Source organism: Coloeus monedula (genome assembly GCF_965178545.1).
Source record: "Coloeus monedula genome assembly, chromosome: 3".
In the NCBI taxonomy this organism is placed as follows: Eukaryota; Metazoa; Chordata; class Aves; order Passeriformes; family Corvidae; genus Coloeus; species Coloeus monedula.
Genome location: NC_138783.1, coordinates 79,355,780 through 79,378,596, shown reverse-complemented (window position 1 = coordinate 79,378,596; position 22,817 = coordinate 79,355,780). Strand labels below are relative to the sequence as shown.

Genomic DNA, 22,817 nt, shown 5'->3' with positions numbered 1-22,817 from the left:
GGTGTGCTTTAAAATGCCTCAAGCCTAACACGAGATTGTGCTCTTAGAAAAGCATGTGTATTGAACTTATACTGTATTTCTTTAACTGTGGACAACACACACTTTTTAAATCCAGGAGGTGGAGAAAGGCAGCTATTTTCTCACAGAAGTTTGTCCTGTTCATTTATTATGCGTCTCCAGAACATATGTCCAGAAGCATGGACAACTGTTTTTCATAAAGAGCTTAAGGAAAGTAACTTGAGCTCGACCACCTTGTGTTAACAAAGAAGGGGCTTAAGTAAATCATGTCATGCATGTTTACCACTGCAGCACAGCACCAGTGCACTCTTCCTCCACAGCACATTTTATTTTGCTACTTCTACACTCCTCCCAAAGGTAAGTGATAAGGGGAGGAGCTTGGTGAGAGGACCATCCCCATAGCAGGAACTGTTGGAAGAAAAAGAAGAGAAATTTCCTCTCCCATTATGCATTAAATCCTGTCTGGCTGCTGATTCTGCTTGGATTTAAGGATGATGATAACCATTATATCCATGTCATTTGACTGCATGCATGTGGTGAGGATGTTCCTTACCTTGATACCCAGCTGACCTGTTTCAGGTATGGGGGCTCCACACCTACACTGGGATCTACAAATAATATACCACAGCATTTTTCCTTTAAGATTTTTAAACTGCATGATACTGTTTTATAGTTAAATGTTACGTAAACACAGTTGGAATCAGAAATCTTAAAGGCCTTTTCTGATTTAAATGATTCTATGATTCCCTGTTACTACTGGAACAGAAAAAAGCAGCATGTAGGGATATATAAGCACTTTCAGAGAGCAATTAATCTCATCCTAAAATACACATTTGAGACAGGCATTATGAGCAGCCTGTTCAATGTACCATGCTTTCATCCTACCATGGATGAAAATGATTAGCTGAGGCTTCCACATATAGCTTTTAAAATTTTCAAGGATGGAAGAGGTGAACCTCAGTCTCAAGGAGAAGGATGCACACAAGAGGCAGTTCAGCTCTCCTGCCTCTGACCAGAGGCAGAACATCCCTCCCATCACCCCTGAACAGGAAAACATAGAGGTAGCAAAATCAGCCTCCACTTGTACCACTAGCCACCCATACATGTACACCTTTAGGAGTAGAGATGGCAAATACCTCCCCCACTGTTCCCTGGACATTTGTCACCTCCAAGCAGGCGGCCCAAGGAAATGCCCCAGAACTGGGGAGGGCGCCCACGCTCCCCACACCGACCATCAATGCAGCCTCACCAGTACTGTGCAAACCAACTTACAGGCATAGACACTACTACCAAAATTACCAGCATGATTTCACTGACCCCTTCAGAGTTCACAAACACTCCCACACTGCCTCTGCACCCACAGCTGCCCTTCTTGTGCCAGCTCCATCCTCTGCTTTGTGCTGGCTCACACACTGGTGCATGACTTAGTGAGTCAGCTCAGCAAGGGAGGGGAAAAGGCAATATTTGAGAAGCCTTCCCTGATTACAAGTTAGACTAATTCATTCAAGAAAATTACATTCATTTCCCAGTTATCTTCAAATACATCAATCTAGTCTGAAATGGACTGGATCTGTTGGCACTTAAAATTACATTCCCAGTTATTCTATTCATTCTACAGAATCTTAACAAAGAAATCAGCAGTTTAAACAGTCTGCTGCCCCAGGTTACAGGAGTCTGCTTGTGGATTATTCTCTCTCCCATTTTGAAAAGCACATAAATTATTAACACACATCACTAAAATACCACATCTTTCAACAAAGATTTTCTAAACATTTGTGAACAAAAATCAGTTTACTGCATATCCACTAACAATATTCTGCTGAGAAAAATACAACTGATGTGTTTGAGAGCTGAGGAAAAAAATATTGCTTTTCTTGTAATTTCAGAAGACCCAGCAGAGTTGGCGTGACAATTAGTGAATATTTAAATACTTGATATTCACTGGAAATAGTCTGACAGCAATGGCCAAATAATTTCAGGCACAAGAAGAAAAGAAAGTCTCAGACTGATGAATAACTGACATTTGACCTGCTGTTCACTTCCTAAGCTGGAAAAAAAAGCAATCCTTATTGAATTGAAGTTGAAGCTGGCTAAGAAAGCATAAAACACTGTTTTATGTCTCTGCATTGCCTTACTGTCTCATGCTCTTTTCATTAAATTGTTTATCTCACTGGTTATAATTGCATATTGAGGAGAGGCGTAAATACCTAGGACAAGGCAATTATCATAGCCCATAAATGTAACAGAAAGTAATTCAAACATTTATAAAACTGTGGCTGAAATTTTGAATTTAATAGGTAACACAGCACTTGTAGAAATTTGTAGCAAAGCACATGCAATGTTTGTTATTAACTATTGAGACTTTTTAGTATTTAGCTTTTCCTGGCACACCAACTGGCTTGAAGCTGGTGGGGAGCACAGTCAACAGACAACATTTTCCCCACAAAGGGAATATGAACCACCATCATATGACTGCATGAATAAACAAAACCAGCCAAACAAAAAAAACCCTACCCAGAACATTATACTCAAGAACCAGACCCCCAACAGGATTATGAAGTCCTTCTCTCTGAAAAATTTGGGATTGAGGCAGAGAAATTCCCTGCCAAGGTACTACATCCAAACTCCAGTGGAAGATAAATAGTTGTAGATCAAGACCTTTTGGGCTTTATTCTCTATTCTCAGGTAATCTAAAGCTTTTCTCTTCCAAGAGAAGGGAAAACTGAAATGAAATGTTTACAAGTGATATTTACAAAGGATTACACCTTTACCCTGCTTTCTATTAAGAGACTCCTGTTGCTTAAGAAACCTGTGTTAATCCCCCAAAGCAGATGACATTTTCCAACCCTGCATATTTCACAAAGCCTGAATACATTCAAAGGGAAAGGAAGTTGACACAATACAAAAAACAGATGTTTAATAAACTTGAGTAATCTGACAGGCAAGCATGTTTTAGTTGTTCCAAAAGACAGCCACAAAAAGGAAGCAACTATTTTCTTGCAGACACAATAAAGGGAATTTGGTTTGGTTTTAATTAAAGAGATCAGATCCTAACCAAAAGAAGAATCCTAACCTCCTGTGACATACTTTGATCTCACCTTTGATGCCAAAAAGAAAGAAACAGCTCTCACTTGCTATTTAGCATCAATAGTGTCATTCCAGTCACATCAGCTTCATTCACCCAGAGAGTAGGATATGATCAGTGACAAGCATCATGTCAGTCAGGGTTCAACTTGGTCTGAGTCACCAAATCATCCTGGCAGTCTAACAAGAGACAAGAGAATCAGTCTTGTCTTCAGCATTACCTAGAAAGGAACAACACTGACTCTATATTTAGGAGTAGTTTTAAAACCAATTTCTTCTGGCAATGAAACAACTAAAAAAGTAAATATAATATAAATGGCATAGACATTAAACATTAAAGGGTTTTTTTTCCCAGAAGGATCTGAAGTAGATGCAATCATCAGCTATTTTTACTGTTCTTTAAAAACTGTATTTCATTTTCACTTAAACTGCTTTGAATCTACAGGGGAGATCACATCAAAACAAACACATGAAAATCTGTAAGTTTTGCTATGGCTTTATGGACTCAATCATATTCCATTTCAACTAACTTAGGTGAGTAGAAATAAAAGCAGAGGGAAATCAAGCAGTACAGAACTGTACATCTCCAACCTCTATGGTGTAATACTCAACCTCTATTTGGCAGTGTTGGGTTTTGCAAGTCTTCAGGTTGAAGTGTCAACCATTCAATATGCCCAAGATCTATCTGTATATGATTATCATTATGTGTACACAAGAGGAAAAATGTTCTTCCTCCTTCACATTCGTCATTTTAGCTAAAGCTGTTATCCTCCTACCTAGCAAAAAGGAAACATATTTGCTCATTCTATCACATAATCATAACTCAGCCAAACACTGGCTGAAACAGAATGCTGTATTTTGAACCTCTGCAGTCTCCAGTTAGCATATCTAACAAATTTTTCAGTAAATACAGCCAAAGTGGAAATTAGAAACAAAAAGCAAGGGAGAAATATATTCCACATTTGCATGCAACAGCATGACCAACAGCTACAAGTGCTGGATGATCATGAACTCTTGACTCATGGCCTGATTTTCAGGCACTAATCACCTGCAACTGCAGCGGACATCTAGTTCTTGTCTGAGAGTTTGTGACAGACAGAAAACTAAAGGTACAGAAACTCAGTCATAAAATGCTGAATAGCTTAACAGAGGGAAGGATGTTCTACATAATTTATCTTCTCATGGCTGAAGAGCCAAAAATGTGCTCAAAAAAGATAACTGATGAATTTTATACTTTCCTTATATGTTCAAGGCAAGAAATACAAAGTCAAAGTCATGTAATCTTTTTTTTTTTTTTAAAACAGCAGTGCCTACCTTTCCCCCTCCTCCAAGCATGTGTAGCCAACCAGCTAAGTGGACGTGTAAAAGATCCACAATTATCTATTCAAGTTTTCACTAGCTTTTTGGAATATAGGAATGCTGGAAGGTTCTGCAGTGAAATACTGTTTATTAACAGCATGCAGAATAAAAGATTTTTCTTACGTATCCCTTCCTTTTACAATACTGCATTTGCAACAACTGATGAAAAGGTCTTCATTGTGGCTTCTGTTTTTTAAGTCTCCCATACATACACTCTCCACATACTTTGTAGGGTTTTTCCTATTAAAAAAATGCAATGTATGGGCACATATATAGGCATGTGAATCTCTCTTCTCTCTTATTTGTTCATTTGGGGTTTTTTTCTAGTGAGAACTAATACAAAGAGCCAAACGTGGTATGATTATAGGGCATCAAAGCACTAACACCAAAAGAATTAATTGTCCTTTAGAAACTCAAATGACACTGGCGTTACTTTACTTTTAAACAGCCCAAAGAGCAGCAGCACTGGGGGGTAATGGAAATAGGTCATATTTTCCTCCTGTTTTGTTATATACAGAACAGACACAGAAATCTGATGGATTTGGCACTAACCATAACAAGTCATCCGTATACAATGTGAGAAAAGGGATTGCTTAAGAGCAAGGATATTGAATCATGTCTCCTGGAATATAATTTAAAAACAAACCAAACCAAAATTCAATAAACAAGAAAAAATAAACGAGCACACAACAAAAACCCAAAACCATGACAACATTCAAACAAAACAGGAACAAACCCAATAAGGATACCACACAGGTAAGGTCTTATAGCTAATGGGGCGGTGGTGCTGAAGGTATTACAAGAGTAGAACAGAGGTAAGACTACGCAGATGGACAGTCCCAACAACTTCACTAGTTCCCCTAAACTCAGAAGAAGTAGCACCAGTATCTGTTTCTGTTTTTACGCAGACTTCATGAGCAAATAATAAACTGGCATCATTAAACTTCATACCATCCTACAAGACACACTACAAGCATCAATAAAACCACCCGAAGTTTGGCTCATTTGCTAACACAGAAAGGTTTGTGTAGCAAAATTCCTGAAATTACAGGAAACACAAATCCTTCTCAATTTATACTCGTATCATATCTGCAAAGTTATTTTCATAATCATAGCAGCTCAAGTTTTGTAAAGTGTAGTTCAGCTCTTCAACCACGCAAAAAGTCTTTAATTCTCCACTGAAAAGCAAGCCCACAGATGTGCTTAGGCATGTATGTTTAACATCTTCTGCCCACGGCCACACTTGCTGCTCCTAAAATATTTTGTTGAAATGGTATCACTTTCCTTTTCTGTGTATACTGCACCAATCTGGCTAAAAACATTAAGCTTATAAATAGGAACATGGGGTTTCCAACATGAAAAAACATCTCAATTTAGATGTATTAAAACTTACTCAGTTTTGTGAGATGGGACTAAAACAATTAATACCTTTTAGACCAGACTGAAAACAATGTGTATTCCTCCATTTGACTGTGCATAGGTTAAAGACAAAAGGCTTTAGGAATCTGCTGTAAAAGATTTCGTATCTAAGCGTCCTGCATATTTCACCACAAGACTTGACTTTCAAACCAACTAGGCTTTCCTTGAGTAGTGATAGTTATGAAATAAAAGTGTCCGAAAACAATCATATTGAAGTGATCTCAACAGAGAGTTATTTAAATCCCCAGGTCTTCCAGGTGTTGCTGAAGTTAAATGAAATGTTGATACCTTCTAATATTAAAGACCAAAAAATATTGTTTTCTCAAACTCCCAGAAGCAAAGCTGGAACTATAGGGTGCACTGCATCCACATGCTCCTTATATTTTCTTCTAAACAGTTTAATGAAAGGGACATAATCTCAAAAAGGTTTCTGCTACGTGTCTGCACATAATTTTCAATTTTCAAAATACAGTGAAATAGCATCTACAGACGGGTTAAAAAAACCCCGAAACTTGTCTCTTGAATAATAGGGGTATTTATACCACATAAAAGAGCACCAAAATTTTATTAGTGTTTGATAATTTAAACTATAACTACACTTTTTAACAGCAACAATTGTCTAAAGACAGCTTTTACCTAAAGACTGTTTGCTATGGATATTTGGCAGGCATTCTGAAAAGCACAAAAGCATAACAAGTTGCTATATACATGGGCATTTCGCTTGATGGCAGTTCAGTTCACACGTAACCTGCCCGTCCAGACAATTTACCTTCCACTAAAATAAAGTCTGAGACTGAACAAACAGTTGTAGTTGGATCACAAACAGCAGCAGAGAGCAGATCAAAAAGTGTGTGTGCGTACACACAGAAAACAGACAAAACCTCATAAACAGGTATCACTTTTTATGATAATTTTCCTAATCAGAATTCCTTCCTGTTTAATGCAGGGATAACATTTTTCCAGGGTGCTATATGTCTAAGACCTCTGTATCTCACTGGTGATCTTCCATTTTACAGAAGGGAAAGCCGAACCAATGAAGGCACGGGAATTACCATAGCTACAGAAAATGCAATAACAAAGGATGAAATTTGAACTCTGGATTCTGCTTTCCTATTCACTGAACCCTGAAGACTTTGAAAAATATACACTCCAGTACACCTCCATAACAGCAGCAGTGCTCAAACACCTTACGTGTTAATTGTGTCAGCGTGGCATGTTAAAATCATCAGTGGCTACTAACAGATGGATCGTGTGAAACCAGATCGGTCTTGGTATCAAAACTAATTCTTACTGATTCTACTGATCACAAACACACACAAAAGCAGTAGTAACTCTGTCTCCTTGGCAAGGACAAACCTAGATTAATTTCAATGGGGTACAGAGAAACTTTAGATCTAGAGACTGCTTTTCTTCTTTCCTTGCACTTAACCTGTGTGAAGAGCACTCGCTGCATGTAAGAGTGATATGAATTACTGAAAACTTTGATGATTTTCAGTTACTATCCTAAGGACTTGCCAGAGGAAAGACAAAAAAAATCTATATAGATCTACAGTCTACTGGATAAAGAGCAAAACAGCAGCAAGAAAGTACATCAACTGTTCAGAAAGAAGAGGAAACCACTGATGTAATATTTGAAGAAAAAACTCACCAAGGACTTTACCCTCTCCTGAAGCTGTTCAAACAGAAATGGAATTAATAACTGCAATCCACAGTTCACTTCCCTGTTTAATCCTATTCTATTGCACCATCATCTCTACACAACAGCCATTTTCTCTGCAACATGAATTCATTAGCCAAAAAATCACAGCTGCAATAAAAAAGATAACTGGCTTGAGAACATGCATTTCCAGAAATGCCTGAATAATCTTTAGCCACCCCAACCTTCACATCCTTACCGGAATGTCAAAAGTTTCTTGTGTGTCATCCAGCATCTGAATTTTGATAGAGACAAGTTTTCCTGGAGGTGTCATAGGTGGTTTCTGTCCATGCTCCAAAGTACTGATCCCAGCATTTTCCTGAGCTCCTAAGCGGGATCCTGCAGTTGGTCTCTGCTCTGTTTCACCCATGTTTAGGGAAACGCGTTCCTTATATCTGATGAAAGAATAAGGGCAAAGAAGACCATATCAGTCATAAAGATGATGTTTTGGACATAAGCATTATGGTATATATGCTCACAGCTAGTAAACCATATGACCATTAACAAAAAGTAAGAGCCATCACAATTTTTTCTTACATGTCTCAGATGAAGACAAGAAAATCAAGCAAACTTTATACTTTTCAAAATACACAGGCTAATTGCCTCCTGAAAGTAAGGCTGATAGGCTACAGTACTGCACAAGGGCAAATTATTCCTTTTCTCCTGCAAAAGCAAACAAGACCACATTGGAAATAGAGCACAACAGAACACAGATTTCAATTAATTATGTAAATTTATTTATGAATCAGGCTGTTATCAGTCCCAGACAGGATTCCCAGAGAAGGTAGGAAGGCGAGAAGAGCAGGTGGGACAACTCAGCACTTGCTGACCATCATTCCCTCTTGGCTACATAAGCACTTTTTCCTTCCAGCCTTCTCTGGCCCTTTGCAGCTGCCACCTTGGTAAGGGTCTGTGAAGCAGGAAAGCCAAGGTGTACAAGATTACACCAACTGGACAAACAAGTACTTTGTCTACTTTGGGGAGCAGAGCTGCTCTAGACCTGGGACCTGGCCTGATCCCACTCATGAGCCAAGGACTGCAAGGACACGCTACTGGGAAGGCCAGAAAAAAAGACAACACTGATTGGGAAATTCTTCATTACTTGGCACAACTTTGAACCTTCTTTTTTAATACAACCACCATGATTTTTACTTGTTGAATGCTACACATCACAGTAGGATTTTATTTCACTTTTCCTACCCTGGTTTTTGACACTCTAGCTGGGTTTCCGATGAAACCCACTTTTACTGTCCATTTATCTTTCTTGGTAAATGCATTTTCATTCTGCATGACTTTAATACAGTGATCAATGACCAAAACATGTAGCACACAGATGGGCACACATGGAAATGTAACTTTCCAGATGAACAGAGGCAGAAGAAGAGTACTGCCAATCTACTGCCTGGCTTTAACTCTGAGGTTACAATTTTGGAGAAGCTTATATGGGAAGAAAGGAAGTACAAGACAGCCTATGTATCAGTGAATGCATCACCATTTCTACAGGATACTGTAAAGAACAGTGACAGGTAATAAGACACCAGTTCCCACCACAAGGATAGAATAAAAACAGCCCTGTCTTTGGCAGGTTAAAGTATTTACTACACATTACTCTTCCATGTCCTGACTAATCTGTTCCCACGGATTTTTTACACAACAAATACCCAAGTGTAAAAAATTTTAAAACAGCACTTGGATTAAAAGAAATGTTAGCTGAGAAGGAAGGGAATTAAAAATTATGGATCCCACACTTCTAAGTATCAATTCAATGGGCACAAGTGAAGGAGAAGAAAAAAATGCAGGCAAGATTTTGCAACGATTTGGCACTAACCTGCCCATCAAGCCTGGAAAGATACCAGCAAAACCTACCCAAGTCCATGTCAACCACTACCAGAGAGGCAAATTTTTCCTCAATTATCATTGCAATCTAAAAATCTATGAAGAATTAATTATATTTATCTTATTCTTTAAAATTAATTAAATTTAACCTTTTTGTAAGACAAGCACTGCCAACAAGAAAGCTGCAGTTGGAGGCAGGAACTCCAGAAAAAAAGACCCCGAGCTCTACATGGAAAGACTCCAGGCCCCTTTACAAATAAAACTGATTTCCCTGTGTGTGGAGTACAAAGGATCATCTAAAAAGGTAGCACAGGCACCCAGTCTAGAAGTACACAAAGATACTGGTCCATGTTCATATTAATTCCAAAGCTGTTTAAAGAGCTCTTCTGAAGTCACCACATACCCCAGACAGCACCAAGTGGGCAGAAAGGACCTCTACAACTGCTACATTACTACAGAAGTTTTTGGCTATGTTCTTTCCATTAAATCATAAATATAGGAATCAATCCAAGTCAGTTCAAGTAATACCATTAAATAATCAATGCATAGAAATATTACAGACATGAAACCCTTCTATAAATGTTCTTCTGACTAGATGATCTAGTGGCCCACACACACAATCAGACACCCAATAAACTTAATGAAACACATAAAACCCACCTAAATTTAGGAGCCAAAAAAATTATGGAGGGAAGGTACAAGAAAATCCACTCCATATATACAGCTGAGATATTTTTTATCCTTATTAACACTTAGTACTAGCGAAATTCTTGTTTAACATATCTATATACACGCACATTTTCCTTTGGAAGCAAAGATCTAAGAACTATTGGCCACCCTGATCACAAGCATCTGCTACTTAGAAAATTAAAAGCAGACCTTTAATTTTTTAACCTATACATCTAAACATCAGCATGCTGCACTAGAAGTTATTTAAGGGTTTTTTTCTGCATGACACTAGCCTCACTATGCTGTTGTCATAACATTAGCATAATATTTTTACTATACCTTTATGTAAGAGGCCTTAAAAATTACCCTCTCTAAAATAACACAGCACATCAGTCAAGCTGCATACCTTTCTCTATATCACCTTGATCTAGGAGACAGTGAACTAAGGTCACAGAAAGCAACAGAAGAGCACTAAGTAAACACTGAGCAAACCTGAGGGGATTAGGATGCCTAATGTCTGTCATGATGACGAAATGGATCAGGTCTGGACAAATGATAGAGAAATTCAAAGACACTCTAGTAGAAGACGACAGTATATTGGGGAAGGTATTAATGAAGAAGAAACAGCAGCAGCCACCAGATTCTAACATATGCAGCTCTAGGCAAAACATACATGGAGGTAGACAACCAGTACAGGAGCAGAGTGGCAAACAGAAAACGACTCATCTGAACTCTGAAAATTAAAGGTTTCTGCCCACTTCTGACAGCTGTTGAAACCCAGGGCCAAAATCAAGTCTGGTTTCTGCTGTGGGTTCACTGGATGTCAGTGCCCTTCTCAGTAGTGCCGTAGCACCTGCAAGATGGAGAGAGTCCTCTGCAGAGAACGAACCTGCATCCTAACTTGTGTGAGGGCAGAAGTTACTGAGACAGCAGAGCTGCCCACAGGGGAGCCTTGTCCCCTTCTGCTCCTTCCCAGCTCCCACCCATGCAGTCCTGCCTGTTGCCATGCACTGACTCTCACCCTCCTCAGACTGAGCCACTGCACCTCTCTAACTCAAAAGAAAACAATTCAGTGTTTTGTTCTTGGCTGGGTTAGAAAATTAAATCAGCTCTCGCCAGGCTGGAAAACCTAAAGCCAGGGTGAGCTAAGCCCAGCCAGCTGCTGTCAGGCCACTGGGCTGACTCAAGCTTTCTCTACTTACAGCACCTGGAAGGCACAACAAAACCCTACAACTGCCATTAGATAGATTAGGAGATGTTGTTTTGTTCTAATAACACATTAATAAGCATTTTATACAGATACTAAATGCTTAGACTAAAAATTTAAGGTCTGTATATACTTACGCAGTAGCTGGACAAAGGCCGCAATGTAGTTCAGCATAAAGCCACCTCAGCTCTCCATGTTCAAAGCAGGCACATTTTATAGCATCGGAAAGGTTCTGGCCAATTAAAATTTCCACATATTTTTCTTTGGCAGGATGGAAAAAGTATCAAACTTGCTTAGTCTAAAGGGAGCTGCAAGTATAAACAGCACTTGCTGGGGCTGGGGCAGGGAAGACAGGGGCAGGAATGAAGGGCTACAAAAATTACTAAATACTGAGGAAAATAGAAGCAATAAGCCACTGATTGAAATGAGAGCAGACCTCATGTTGGAATAGATGCCACTCTGATCTCTCAACTACTCTGCTCTTTGGGTCAGACCAGGGCTCAGAATTTGATGAAAGAGGCTCCCAAAGCCTGAAGACTCCTGTTATGGGGGAGAATGGTACCACATATCCAGGCCCTTTCCACTTCTTTTGCTTTCCTTTATGACACATTTCCACAGCATGAAACAGAAGGAAGCACAGTGCTCAGTACACTCCTCTTAAAGGTGGGGAAGCCTGAGGCACAGTGGGATGGTGAGAGTATAGCCTTACTAAAAGCACACAGCACACTTGTACACCTTGAGAAAATTCTATACATGCAGCATGAATTGTCAAGGATGCTGCCTTTTCATTATTACATCAGAATTAGCATAACAATGAAATCAAGTATCTTGAACCCATATTAAAAAATAATAATAAAATAACCTAACAAGGCAACAGGACCAGGAAGACTGAAACTAAAATTCAGCCTGAAATGATGGGAAGCAGACAGAGGGCCAATAGAGTTCAGGTTTTTATACTTTGAAACATTATTTGGTTAATTTCTGCAAGTCCCTGGCAGAACTGTGCAAAGCAATATGATGATTAAAAAAATTTAACTTATTCATGTAAATCACAGAATCATAGAATATCCTGTCTTGGAAGGGACCTAAAAGGATCAGTGAAGTCCAACTTAACAATTTCTTTGACAAAACGCAGCATTTTTGTGGAAGCAAAGAAATGAGAGAAGTTCTTAATAGAAAAATAGCTCAAGCTTGAAGGGCAGTAGTACAGACACAGGTGCTGGGTGTCTTGTTTCTCTGCTTGTACCCAGCAGACTAAGTTTGACTCACTCTAAAGAAACCTTGCAACTGAAGGGATTTGTGTTCAGTTTCTTGTCTGCCCTTTCTGCTCACATCCACAATGCTCAGACAGAAAAGGAAGCCAATAAAAATTCAGTTTTTCTATATAATTAGGCTGTCTTCTCACTCAAAACAAAAAAAAAGTTAACGTTGTAAGCAATGGCTGTTTCATGAAGACAGATGTAGGGGGGCTCAAGTTAAGGTATGGTCAACATGATCAGCAAGTAGATAGGTCATGTCTAGTCTCCTGTACAGTCAGTGGAAAAGAGGATGGAGGGTGAGGTCCTTAACCAGGCAGAATTTCTAAACACAGATTTCTTTTTTCTAAAGGCTGAAAGTTAACCTTGAAAAACCTGCCTGATCAAGAAAACACCATGGCTGTCTAAAAAAAATTAGATAGAGACTTGCAAAAGCAAGACTCAGAATTGGATTCTTCAGCATTCTGAAGACTTCCTAAAGTTTGCAGCAATAAGAAATTCCCTCAACTATGCAAGACTGTCCCTAAAAGAATAAAATTCATCACCTGTACTGAAAAAGAAAAGAGCACACAAAGTTGCCTACCTTGGTCAGACTCTGAAAACCTCTAAATAACACTGTCTTATCCCTCGACCCAGTTTCTGTGGGATGGTTATGCAGATGGACAGACTAAGTGCTCAGGTTTGTAAAGCAATAGAGTATACTTAGTTGTTGACACCAAACTAGCTAGAGCCTGAAACCGATGTCAAATTTAGGGAACTGAGCAGTAACACAAAGCTTTAAAGACTCAAACTATTCAGTATGCCAATAATGTAGCCTGAAGTCCAGAAAAATGAGCATTTATGACTGTACAGGGTAAAAAACACCTCTTGCAAGCCTATCAGTACAGCATTCAGAGTGCCCACATTCGTTTCCGACTTTAGGGCCATTCAGCTTCCAACTGGAGCTCATTTATCTTCATTGCATTCAGGTCCTAAAACTGTCTGCAATTCTGTGGCACAAGCAGCTGTCCCAGATTCCAATTCTTCTGCCAGATGTCAGCAAAGAACAGTCCCAGCCTGCACAAATCTGATGTGTGCTATCTTTTTTCCTCAGCCACACACCTGTCAGTAGATCTATCAACAAGTGCAGCAGCAGGCAAATCTATGCTTTTCCAATTGCCTCTGTGAAAAACCTTATCCCTTAAGTACAAATACAGATTGCTCTGTGAGTTAAGCCAATCTGGTCTACAAATACTTTATTTCAACCCACAACATTACAATTACTTTTGATGGCCATCAGTGATATTGAACAAGTCAGTAGACATATTGATTCACTATGTGTTATGCTTCTGGACAACACTGCATTAGAAAATGATTGCAGGCAAGAAAGAAGAAACATTTCTTCTTCCTTGCATCTCACACAAGCAAGCAAAGCCATTGTACATATGTAAGTGAGCAATTCAGTAAGAAAAACTTCTTACCCTCTCAAAGGAACTCCTCAGAAACCTCTTCATACAAGTCAGTCTTTGGACTGATTGTGACTGTTTCCCAGCCTCTGGAGACTTGCCTTCACTTTGTTCTTCACCACCCCTACCTGGCACCCTTGTACCATGATCAACATCACTTACCTGAATCAGGAATGCCAACATCATATTCAAACCAACACAGCCTATTTTAAAGTTTTTAATTCAAGTTTTAAATCAGCCAGCTTGAAGGCACTGTACAAACAGGTAATTCTGGCTATTCCTGGAAGGAAAATTAGTGTTTCATCTGCTAAGCCAAGGGGATGATTATTTCCAATTGCTCAATTAGTGACTCTCACCCAACAACTATGTTTTTGCTTCACATCCAAAGGCACAGTCTGAGCAAAACAGGGATCTCATGGAGCCATGAATCCTTTAATAGACCAGAGGGAGGTATTTCCACACAAATGCTTCATTTGCTATTAGACAAGTTAAAGTTTGAATTAGATATTGCCCACTTGCTTTGCACTTATCGCACCATTTAACTACCATGTATGTGTTTATAACATACTTATACATGAAATTCAACACTGTTTTCCATTAAAAATACTTCCCTGACACTTTACTTTCCCAATTGGACAAGACCACACCTTTTTGACAAAATTTCTGCTTTATCTTGGGCCAGGGGCAGGATACTTCTTCCTCACTGTGAAACTCCCAACCTGTTTTCTGAGAGCTTTTTCAACCTGTTGACAAAAATTATGCTTAGGAAGAAGCTGCAAGCTACGTATCAAAATACTTAGATACTCCATTTTACTGACACTCTTTCCATTTTGCATAGCCTGTCAATTCTGTCACTAAAACCTACAAAAACGTAAAATTCAACACGCTCGCACCAGTAACAAAATGGGATTTGAAAAAAAAAACCCATGGGGGAAAAAATATTAAGAGTAAAGAGTGCATGAAATACATGCTAAAATCAGCCAGCTAATCCTTCAGTGATGATAAAATGTGTTGTAGAACTGAGAAAGTACATGTTACCATTTTATGAAGACCTAAAGCATTTCAAAGTTGAGATATAAAAGCACCTTCATGTGGGCAAAAAACTATTTCACATTATGAACAGAAAAACTGTACAAGGTTTATTGCCACATGGTAAATGCTGGGAACATATAAGGAGAGTTTAAGAAAACCTCTACTTCTTGTGTTTCCAACCAGCACAGTTTCCTGATTAACTGGGTCATCACCTGAGCCCACAGTTTGCCACTAGAAAACTCAAGCGAAATGGGTAAGAACTTAAAGCAGTTTGGTGGTTCAACAGTGGTAAAAATCAATCCTGAAGCCATTAAAAGCACTTTCCAAAACCCTTTCATGCCATCACTCTGCATAAATAAAGCTGTTGCACCAGCTGGAGTGCTCTGGGCTCATTCACCCATACAACACCTCATGTGAAAGCCAAGCTGAATGTGCTTATAGTAGAACAAAGTAATCTGATTTACTTCCAGATTTAACAGAATTCTGAAAGGGATCCAGCAACTCATACCCAGCTTCAAGCATAACGTAGACGTTTTCCATGAAATAAAAACATGTCAAAAGAATAAATAACACACTACATTAATACTACTGTTCAGCAGTTGGGGGAAAATCTGATACAGTCCTGGTTTTGAGAAATAAAACAGCTCAGGGGAAATGCTATTTCTCTGAACCAAGTCTGAGTATACAGTAGAGGTATTCACACTGCCTAAATGCAAGCCAGATCCTCCAGAGAAGGAGAAGGTGTCTCTGAGCACCAGAGACAAATTCAGGCATTCAGTGGCCCTTCAGAGGAGCTTCTCCCTGCCCTGAGCACACAGACCCCTTCCAGAGGGCCAAAAGGCTGTGGTCAGTGTGCCTGGCCCCACTCTCTCTCCTGCTGAGAGCCATCAGGTACCCCCATAATTGTGCTGGTGTGCTGCATGAGCAGGGAGCAGAAGCCCAGGAGGCACAGCACACACACTGTGCTTGCTCAGGGGGTAGGTGCCCCTGAGCACAGGGGGCTCCAAACCACAGAGGACGATGACATCAGTGTTCAGCATTGGGCAGCCACAGATGATGCCTATCCAAACATGTTAGATTGAGGCCATAATGGCCTTGACTAGTTTCCTTTATGCCCAAAGCCTGTGATCAGGCTCCCACAAAATTATTACATAGCTTGTGCACCAGGAAAAACATATTTATGGCCACAGTTCTATGCTCAGTATATAACCCACTATAAAACCAGAAAAGAATTCCTGACGTTTTAAAATATTTAAACGTCTGTTCCCAAAAGAGACTTTTTAGAAGTTTGTAAAACTGCTTGTTATAATTGGATATACAATGATTGTTTTGTTTGGGTCTATTTAATCAAGTCTTTTTATATAAGCCTTTTTATTTATGACCAAGGAAATACCACACTTAATAATGACATGGTACCAGAAAGAAATACTTGTACCATGAAGAAAAAAGTACTTTATGTACTGTTGTTTAGAAAACAACTTAATATATTCATTTGCATCTTGCTGGAGATAAAATGGGTCATGATGTGTGATTGTATAATATTCAGATTCGAATACCCTAGAGTGTTTTAAAATTATGCCATTATTCTTCCTTCAAATATTCTTTTAAAAATTATTGCAAAACTTTCAAACTTCACTAGGTTCCTAATCCATTTCTCTTTGTGCAAATACTTCCACCACTGAAAGACTCTACCTGTGCTGAGCATCACAGTCCAGAGCATCACTGTCTGTCCTATGACAGCCCTCCTGATCTTTCAAGATACGGTACTTTTGTGTCTTTAGACAATTGATAACACTACGTTTGTTCTGTGAAAAGCTATCAGAGATACTGCGAGAGATACATGGATATACTGTTGCTACAGGTATATCCTCATTTTGTGTTTGGCTAAAATGTAAGTATTATATATGCTACATGAAGACAGACAAGGGAGGGTTTTCACATAAGACAGGTGTAGCTGTATGAGGTGCTGCTGTGTCTGCAGAACAAATGTCTTTTCCCACTGTAACTAACTTCACAATGAAAACTGACACGCCAGTCTAAAGCACAGCACTGTTAGAGCAAGCTTTAGAAGCTGCACCTAGAGAAGGGCTTTCCTGTTCAACCACACCACTGTCTCTTTATCAACAAACCTGTTTCAGCAGAGATTACATCCCTGTGGTTTCCTGTTACATCTCAAAACTAATTACTCACCTTCTTAGGGGTGTGAAAAAGCATTATCTGTGGAATCTGTACTTTTTACTACTAAAGGAGACAGTGGAAAGCACCAATTCTCTTGTTCTGTTGTCTTCCTTGCAGCATTGGCAAGGAGAGAAAGCAGAAATACTGCCAAAGCGGCCCAGCAGTCTGCACTGACCTCCTCGAAATGTCATTGGAAGTAACACTCCAAAACAGCCTTTACAATCCAAGCAAGACAGAGAGGTGTAGGACTCCCTTTTTAAAATTCAGATATCAAGGGGCAGAAGCTGACAGTGAACAATCAAGCAGAAAGAGGGACATAATAAATAATATCCAACATAAATGCTGCCTGGAAGATTTTAACAGGTCTTCTCACACTCAATACAAGGCTCCCAGTAAAGCAGCACAGCAGAGGACACTGCTGTGGTGGACAAAGCAGGCACGCTGGGTATTAGATTGCTCTTCCTTCCCTTGGAGAACATCCTATACTCCTCATATTCCTTTCTTGGCTCCCGAGACTCAAGTAACTTTAGATTATGCTGAACGTGGAAATCAGTTTTTATACCCATATCCGATGGTAGCACACAGCACGCTCATGGCAGGCAAAGACCTTTCAAGAGTCAATAACCAGGATCTCCCAGGAGCCTTTCCTTGCTGAGCACGCTCGAACATCGCACACTTTCCCAGTGGCAACCCAGTGACTGCCTGCAGAGCGGGCGAGCACGCGCCAGCCTGGGAACAGAGGAGCCCAAGACTCTTTTCATTTCCATGGCTGCCCAACTGGAGCAGGTCCAGGCTCTGGTGTGGGCCCAGGCTCTGCAGCGGAGGGAACCCATCTTTCCTGTGCTGGCCGTGGCCAAGCTGCCGGCACCCGGGCAGCAAGGAAGCGAAAGGAGTGCATCTGGAGTGCAGCAGGGACAAATGCCAGACCTGAGGGAGACGAAAGAGCAGACTAGGACAAGGGTCCAAAACAGGAGGGAGAGCAAGCAAAACAGGCAGGAAAGGAAGCCAGGGATCTCTAGGCAGTGCACAAAACAAGGCAGGAAAAAGGAAAAAGTTGACTAACTTCAAAAACAGAATTGGACAAGGATGGGGAAGGGGCACTGGGACAGGCAAGAAGTCTGGTGTCTGACAACGACTCTGCAAGGGAGGTGAAACTGCAGGTGAAAGATAAGAGAATAAGGAGCCAAAACTGAAGAGGTGTCCCAAAAAATGCAAAAGGATTGTCAGGAAGGGCAAGACAAATCAGAGAGGGAGGAAAAGTATGTCACATCTGATAGAAAATAGCTTATTTCCTTGTGCATGAACAATGACATCAGGTTTTATTCCTGACAGATTACTCAGGATGGATTCCAAGCTTGTCAGAGGTCAAGAAGCATTTGGACAACATCCTCAGGAGGCACATGGTGTGATTCTTGGGGCTGTCCTGTGCAGGGCCACGAGCTGGACTCAGTGACCCTTTTGGGTCCCTTCCAAGTCAGGATATGCTATGATTCTATGATTTCCTATTCTATGAGGTGAGACCAAAGTCAACAGCCCTATCCTGCATGTGCACAACAACTCCGAGGTCTCCCCCTCTCAGGGTGAGAGCAGCGTGGAGGAGCATGACTGTCTACTGACACTGCTGCTCTCGTCTCTCACCCCAATGCCAGAAAACCCCACTAAAGGGTGCAAACCTTACAGCTGCTATGGCAGCTTTCATTTTCAAACATAATAGATTCTCATTTTCCTCTTTAAATAAGGGAAAACTGCACAACTTACAGGAAGAGGTGAGAATCAGGAATTGTTTGTATTTAAGCATGTCGTCAAACTACAAGTTACCCTTTCCTGTTCTTGCACACCATAACCAGTTTCCCTCCCTGGACCTGCCAAAGACCACTCTGGCTGTTTCACTGCACAAGGGAGCACAGCCAGTGGAGGAAGGAGCTCAGAATTTCTGTTTTCCACCCTGATCTATCCTTAAGGCTTAGTAACTACATGAACTCCACTCTTAAAACAGAATTAACAATTATCTTTCTGTGCTTTCTGTAGAGGAGGCTGATTTACTCTCTCAAAAATTACTTACTCTAGCTTCATGATTGTTTGAGGAGAAGGCATCACAATATCCTTAATTCCTATATGGGAAATTACAGACAGAAAACCCAGGTGCCCAAGACACGTAAATACTGGCTCTACTAGGAGTTTGGAGTCTAAATCCATTTATTGATCTAGGTCAAACAGAATGAAAACCAACAGATTCTGTATGCTCCAAGTGAGACTTGTAGGGCCAAATCATGCTTCAAGTATTTCACAGCCCACAGCTTGCTTCAGACACAATTGCAGGCTACATCCAGGAGCATGAGGCCTTCTGAAAATTAGCTCTTGGATCTCAAGCTTATCAAGAGTTTAACCATTTCCTGGGTGTTTAAATCACTTCTAACAATGCAGGGAATCTGTTGAGAACTGAGTCCAGTTCCTTAAAAGCAGGAGGCCATCACCATCTTGAGCCACCCTTCCCTTTCAATATCTGCAAAAGGCAAGGACAAGAGCTTTCTCAGACAGTGTAATAGACAACAGTGCCCTGCAGTAGGAGAACTACTACCACAGCCAACAAATAACATAAAGATTGTTACACGGGGAAAATGCAACTAAATAGTTACACTTGTGTCATACATCACAAAAAGGGAGAATTGCATCTTTACATTATGAACTTCTGCTTTGCAACATTAATCACATTCTTTAAACAGTATCTGATCTATAATGATATTCCAAGTATTAAGACGTGTTGCCTTATGTGAACTCTAAAGAAAGCAAATCACATGACTGGCACTACCTTGAGATTCCAGAAAATAGTATCCTCAATTTTCATAACTCCTGAATATGAATATTTCAATTCCTACAAGGTCTACAAGTGAAGCATCTGCCTTCAAATTACGCCTCATTATCCAGACAAAACAAACAGTATAGGATTTTCTGCTTTTGACATTGCTTTCACCTCACCCCCAACTTCTTTACTCCTGTAGATGCACCAGCAACCTGAAAGCTCCTCCAAATACATACACCCTCTGATTCCAGCCATCCACCACTCCCAGTCACACACACACAGACACACACCCTAGGCTCTTCATCTTTCAACAGAGGAGGTAAGCTCTCATACAAAGCTCAGCACAATTCAGGAGCGTGCAGACACAGAAGCTTTCCCATGTGGAGCACACTGGTGCCCAGGGGGCAGAGCAAGGAAGCGGCTGGAAGTGTTGGAGGGAACAAAAATGGATGTAAAATGACAAAAGCGTTGGACAGATGGGAGGGGAAGGAGATGATTGTCTACTGTGCATTGATGTAATATTACGCAGATTGCTTTATTTTATGTAAATCCACGCATAGAGTATTTTCAGGGGTTTAAATCACTACAGCAGAAAGGTGGTCCACTTAAAGAATATGTAAACATCTGCCAGGTACGGAAACTTTTCCCCTCTAGCATCAGACAGGATTATATTTTCATAGGGTCACTAACATGGCCTGGCTCTGCAATCTGGGCTGGCCTGCATGAAGCAGTCTGCATTTCTCCCCAGGGAGCACATGACTGAACACAGATGGTAGTCATGCTCTCATCCTTGGAGGAACTCCTTCAGTTTGAGTTTGGAACGGGACACAGAAAAAAAATCACCAGATGTGAAAAAAATGCATTGCTAACCCTTAAAACCAGGAACCCCTGTATTTTATGAAAATCCCAGTGTGCATCCTCCAAAAGGATGGCAAACTCACCTCCACTCTAAGAGGAAGAGATGCTCTTCAAAACAAAGTAACAGCCAACCTGACCCACCTGTGCCCCAGATCCTGTGCCTTGTACTGGTGAAGAACAAGTCAAGGCAGGTTCCTGCCCCTCTGGAAGGCTGAAAAGGCACATTTCTCTCATCTGTACTTGGGGGCTGCTCTTCTTCTGCTCTCCAGCTGCCAAAGCAGGCATATGAATACTGCAGAGTATCTCAGGGAGGAGCAGGGAAGCATAGGCACATGTTACAGCTACCAAATGCAAAGCAGCACAGCATACAAGCAACAGAAAATACTTCAAAAAGTTTAATCTATTCTGGATAGCAGTCCTACCTTAAGCAATCCTATCTATCTGGTACCACCTTCTTCCTAAATATACAAATTTTGTCCAACATGGCATATAGAAAAAGGAGACACAACCCTGATCGATTCAGAAACATGGGAAAGTCTGAAAGTATTTACAACCAGTAAATAAACCAAGAAGAGAAGGAATTAGCAATATACTGCAGCCCATTCACTGACTTATTTGTACCCTGACATCACATCAGCCCTTCTCCATTCAGTCCCTACTGAGGAAGGTCAGGGCACCCTGGCCACAAAAGCAGCAGCAGGAAGAAAGAAAAGGCCCGGTACCAGCAGCAACACAAACAAACAAATAAACTTACTGCAGTTTCTCTTGAGCAGTCATAGAAAAATGGTGATGAGAAATGGATCAGCAGAACCAACACCTTGTTCACCAAACAACCTACTAAGAGACCACACGGGATTTTTCCCCTTTGCAATTCAACCCAGAACACTTTCCCTTTGCTCCAAAACCCCACACTAAAAGATATGAGTTGATAAGGCTGCTATGGGGCTATTTACTTGCTTTCCAACATAAATAGGCATGCTGTGAGCCTCAGGAGTTGAACACTGAGTAAAGTATCTTCTCCCATTAGCTTTTGGCCCAGCAATTCAACAGGAAGCAATGCAGGAAATCCAAGGCATCGGTGTGATTCCAACCCATGCCCTTCCTGTCTGGGGAGAGAGATCTAAAAGCATCTAGGACTCCTGCTAACAGAAGCAGTCAACACCTATGTTGAAATCGGGGGGGGGGGGAAGAAATTCAGCTGTCCAGCCCGAAGCTAAACATAGCTTAGCCAGTACACATCAGAGGAGACAGTATTAATTGCCAAGCTGTGTTCCACGTCCACTTTTCTGACGTTCAAAGACAAACAACACTGCAATCCGGAGGTAGTGAAGCCATGCCCAAGCTCCAGGCATGCCAGCCAAGGCTGTATAGCTCTAATGCTGTCTCAGCAAGGACACAAAGAATGGGAAGCAGAGATCACCCAGTTTGCCTCCCCTAGCTCCTTGCAGCTGCAGCCCAGGCATCGTTGTACACAAAGCAGTATTTTAAAACTTGTCCTGCTAGTTACAGACATGATCCCTAACCTGTCTGCAACATCCTAGCTGTGGGGTTGCAGGAGACACGGGAAAGCTGCCAGCTGGACTCTGGAAGAGGATGCTGTTCAGGCAGCAGTGCAGGCTGCTCAAGGCACATCATCATGTACTCTCTACACTTCCCCTGCTCAGCACAAGGCAATGTCAAGGTTATAATTATCCAAGGTATCCCCAGGATGGTCCCTCACACATCTCAGACTATTACACCAGTTTGTAATGAGCTGCAGTCTACCAGAGTGGCACTACTGAAGTGTAGGAGACAGGAGCAGAAGGTAATAGCCAGGGAAGTCACTTCCCAATGTATTAGACACTGCAATGAACTTTCCTCTTTAAAACAAAACATCAAACAAATTTGCCTGACCTGTCAGTCAGTAAATCCACAACAACAAAAATGTACAAAAAAAGAAGTTACAATTAGTTAGAGCTGG

The 22,817-nt window shown here is 40.7% G+C and overlaps 1 protein-coding gene across 5 annotated transcripts in view; it reads right to left on the bottom strand.

Moving 5' to 3' along the window:
* FARP1 (FERM, ARH/RhoGEF and pleckstrin domain protein 1) overlaps positions 1-22,817 on the bottom strand; it is a 204,133-nt gene that overhangs the window by 157,039 nt on the left and 24,277 nt on the right. For all 5 annotated transcript variants that reach the window (XM_082278890.1, XM_082278894.1, XM_082278891.1 and 2 more), the window contains exon 2: positions 7,776-7,971. In XM_082278890.1, the coding sequence (XP_082135016.1) occupies positions 7,776-7,946 (171 nt within the window). In that variant the 5' untranslated portion in view covers positions 7,947-7,971. The remainder of the gene's footprint in view (positions 1-7,775; positions 7,972-22,817) is intronic.